At 29.3% G+C, this 4,916-nt stretch overlaps 1 protein-coding gene across 1 annotated transcript; it reads right to left on the bottom strand.

Annotated features, from left to right (window-relative positions):
• Positions 1-1,560: 1,560 nt before the first annotated feature.
• LOC149138583 (CBL-interacting protein kinase 10-like) lies at positions 1,561-2,505 on the bottom strand. The gene has a single exon (XM_089450402.1). It carries the CDS (start codon positions 2,503-2,505, stop codon positions 1,561-1,563), a length of 945 nt encoding a protein of 314 aa, XP_089306528.1.
• Positions 2,506-4,916: the final 2,411 nt, after the last annotated feature.

Here is a 4,916-nt window from a genome sequence, read left to right as displayed (position 1 = left end):
TATTAAATTGATAAAAAAAAGACAAGTCATATCCAACTACTCACAAGATAGCAACCTGGACTAGTATTTTCTTTTAATATAACTTCAAAGTACATAATTGTTTGTGCTAAGAAGTTTGGGCTAAGAATCTGCTTTAAAATTTTAAATTACAACAAAATCGATCACTTCACAACTGAAGGTCCTGAGCTGCTTTCCCACGGTTTTAATAAGGAGACATTATTGTCCTCGTTCATTGTTATATTATACTTTTAGGGATCTCAACTTCAAAGGAGCAAAAGAGAAATACAGTGATCAAGAAAAACCAATCGCTTCAATAATTGTACAAAACTTTGTAATAACTTCGAAATGAAAAAGCATCCGAGAGAAAGCACCCTGGCCAATTGAAAGGCAGGAGAAGCTTGTCATCTCTATAGAAAAAGCTACTTATTCGTCCGGTATTCTTTTCCATCCATGAGCTTAATATTCGTTTACATCTGTGAGCTTTTAGCAGCCAATTAAAATCCCTATGGCTACTACTACAAACATACTAAAAGCACTACACAATATGAGATAATCATCATCTTGGCTTGAGTATATCCGGCTACCTCGTTGATAAGTACATTCATTGACCACAAATGATTCCGGAGTACGTTGAGATTACATATTCAATACGAACATAAACACACTGCTATTTTGCACTGCTCTTGAGCACCATGATTTGTAAATGAGGACAGAGGTAATGTTTCAAATTTTCTGTGGCATTGGCACGCCTTTAGAGAATAACTTACAAGACGTCCAATTAGACAGAATTTGATACGTAGATATCTTCAAGCGAACCATATTTTCATACATGTCAGTCATCTTTTTCTAAATTGCGAATTTAGGAATCTGACATACAAGAATCAGGTAAATTTGACTTCACCCCGGTCTCTCATAACCTCACCCCCTATGCATCTGATTCCTGAATATTTTTGGAATGGAGAGTTGAGTTAAGTTCAGCTTGTACATTTCAAGGTTGTGGTTTGAAAAAAGAAAATGCCAAGCAAAATATAAGCAAAATAGAATACTACAGTGTTAAAAAAAAAAAAAAAAAACATCATAAACCATGATAAAATTAAAGATAATGTTGAAAGTTTTAAATTAGTTATCTTATTTTCATGAAGTATCATGGAAATCACAATCACAATATTTAAGAAATATTGGTGTGAAGTTGTTATAAAGTATAGTAAAAATCATAATATTCAAGTTTCAAGTTTCAAAGTTCTATAAATAAGGGATAGATAGTTATAGATAAAGATTAAAAATGATAAATAGTTATAGGTAGAGATTAAAAATGATAGATAGTTATAGGTATGGTATGTTTGTATAAATCAAGAAAAGGAAAATATAAAAAATGATAGAAAGTTGGGGATATGGTATGTTTGTATTAAAGAAAATGATGAAAGTGGTGGTAAGACAAATCTCCTACGGAAGCATTCATGAATCACAATCATTCCCTGCCCTTTTCCTCTCGTTTTCGAAGGCTTTAGGATTTATATCTAATCGGTTAGACCAGGAAAACAGTAAACGAAGCCTCTGCTCTCAGCCCCTGTTGTCTCTGAAGACCAAATCCAGGTCGTCAGGGCAGATGACATTTTGGCAATAGACATCAAATGAATCGAACTGTGCCGACATATTATCGTCAAATCCAACCCTGAACCATGGAACATCCATGACTTGCGATATGGTAATCCGCGTATTAGGGTTAGGGTCCAACATTTGAAATAACAACGAACTCACTTCCTCCCCAAACGATTCGAGCGGAAACCTGAAGTTTCTACTGCACATTTGCTTATACAAGGGAATCAGATCAAATTCAGTAAACGGATGATACCCCGATAAGAGAATGTAGAGAATCACTCCGCACGACCATACGTCTGCCTTCACACCATTGTAACCTGCACCGTTTACAATCTCTGGTGCGAAGTACCCGGGCGTTCCACAACGAGTGTGCAGTAACACGTCGTTCCCCACATTTTCTTTCATGGCGCTGAGCCCAAAATCCACTATCTTAATGTTCCCCTTATCGTCTAAAAGCAAATTGTCAGGCTTCAGATCTCTGTGGTAAACACCTCTGCTGTGACAGAAGTGCACGGCGCTGATCAACTGCTGGAAATATTTTCTTGCTGTGACTTCGTCCAACTTTTTTCCTTCCTTATGGAGTTTTAGAAGCGTCTGTAACAGTTCTCCTCCGGTGACATATTCCATCACAAAATATATTTTGTTTTTGTCCGCCATGACTTCGTACAGCTGCACGATATTGGGATGCCTCAGTGTTTTCATCACAGATATTTCTGTCTTGATGCGGTGTACCCTACTCGTTTTAGCCAGAATTTCTTCCTTCTTCATGACCTTGACGGCCACGCTCTCCCCCGTTTTTAGGTTTCTCGCACTGTATACCTTTGAGGATCCACCATGTCCCAAGAGTTTTTTCAAGTAATATTTGTCCATCAGGGTGCCCTCCATTACAGAACCGTTGGACTCCATTGTAATAAAATTATTTACTGTATGATCTCTGCACTGTAATGTGAATTCGATTTTGATTAATTAACTTATGCTATAAGCTTTTCAGCGCTCTTATCAACCTACGAAAAGGGTGTTAATCTGTGATCGTAAAATTGCGTCGCTTCACTCTATGGGCAAAAAAAATTAGGTATTTGGATCCACAATAATTCCAAAAGTGCGTCGCTTCACTGAACAGAACAGAACCTAAAGTAGTTATGTGGGCATTGTAAGCATCATGATACTTTTTTCAATTAAATTGAACCATAGATTAACGAAGTTGTAAAGAGACCAAAAATTATATCAGTAATCTATTCATTCATTCAACGTTGAAAATCAATGCATCTTGAAATCACTAAACAACCGAGCTGTATTATTATCATTACCCTAATCTTTAATTAATATTGAGCAGTATTATTATCATTAACTTATTTTTTAATAAATAATATTAACCTCTCTGATAAATAATATTAATCTCTCTCTGAAATCAGCGAAAAGGGAAGAATTGATTTTACAGTTTAATATGAATATGTAAAGTCAGACTTAATTAGATTTATCTTAATTTTATATCTACCAAACATAAAAAGGAATCTTGATATACTTATTTTATAATACATCTCACACTATTAAATTAAAAAATAAAAAAATTAATTAAATAAATAAAATAAAAAAATTAACTAAATTATTATTATTATTGATAAAAGCAATTAATATATAAATTAAACATACATATATACATAAATTAACAAGATTATTAATTATTGAGATTTATTCTTACTTTATCATGGAAATTCTTATTTTATAAATAGTTTTTTTACAATATTATTGCTACCTGTCCAAAAACTCATTTAATAAGATACTTGTTTATATGATATATTTTTTAATTAATCAATTTAATTAAAATGACAGAAATTGCATAAGTGTATTGGAGATAAATCTCAAACTTTGATTTTTGAATGCTACTAAGAATATTCTAGAATATTCATAAAGAACCACTTAATAAATATTATAATTAAATTAACATTCTAAAAATTCTATTCCAAAATAAATATTATAGGCACAATAAAATAACATAATTTTATCTTAATTTTTCAAAGTAAAGTAATTAAAAGTGAAAACACTTAATTTTCACCTTTTATTTAAATCAATTATTTGAATATACACATGAACTAATTTATATTAAAATTTTCAATATGAATCATCAATAAAATATTTTAATAAATAAAAAGCAAAACCATTTTAATGTGAAGAATATGGTTTATAAATAAAATATTTCAATATATATATATTAGGGGTTAAGACAAAATATATCCATTAAAAAGTATTATGGTTAAAACATTTTAAATAGTCTTGTTATTTTAAGTTTTGACTTTTTTTCAATTATATTTTTTTAGTGAATTTTATTTGACTTCTATGAAAATTTGTAAATTTGACTTTTATTTGGAATTGTAAATTTAAATTGTGTTGTATCCATAATCCAAATATTTAAAATATTTTCAAAATTTTGAATCCATTTATGTATTTAAAAATAAAATTATATATATATATATATATATATATATATATATAATTACTAATTTATTTGGAGAGGAATCAAATATTTCTATGGTAAACTTTTTCTTTTTTCAAATTGTATATTTAAAAAAAAATATACACCTTAAAATTTTTTATATCTCTCAACACTACATAAATTAAATTTATTTTGATTAATTTATTATAAATAATATTAATTCTTCGTATATTAATTTTAACTATTGATTTATTTTAACTACTGATTTTTGAGAGAAATCAAATTTATCTAATACAAACTTTTTTACCAGATTTTAAAAAAGTTTTGCATGTTAAAAATTTTGATTCCTCCCCAGTCTACATAATTAACTAATTTATTAAAAATAGGATTACCCTCTTATTTTTTAAACAAATATATGCACATTTGTATTATACCATTATCACCAAATAGCAGGTATTAAAATCGCGCGTTCTTGTTTAAATCTTGATAAAGTCTTCCGGTTGTAAATCAATCCTCCGTCCACATATCTAGCATTGTTAATTTTTCTAACGGACTTTTTTTTCTTTCTTATCCTTTGAGTAAATGAGATGAAATATGTTATGAATCTGTATCTGTTCTTTTATTTTTTTAAATTTTAATTACTTTCCCTTTCATTTTTAGTTTATTTTTTATTAAATTTATAAAATTTGGTTCTTTTAATCGAACTTAAATAAGTATTTAGTAAGATGACAATTTTAACTACATATAAAATAATTCTGTAAGATAAAACTTTAATGTGTGTGAAAGCAATAATTCATTAAGAATCAAAATTTGACCGGAGGTAAAACAATAAAAGGACAAAATTCAGTAAGAATAAGAATTTGCCTACTGGTAAAAGTAATAGGAA

The sequence above is a fragment of the Pinus tabuliformis genome, chromosome X (assembly GCF_031772625.1).
Source record: "Pinus tabuliformis cultivar Carrire ecotype Pingquan chromosome X, CPIR1, whole genome shotgun sequence".
Lineage (NCBI taxonomy): Eukaryota > Viridiplantae > Streptophyta > Pinopsida > Pinales > Pinaceae > Pinus > Pinus tabuliformis.
Note: the sequence above shows the minus strand (reverse complement) of the source record. Positions and strands in the feature narration are given on the sequence as shown.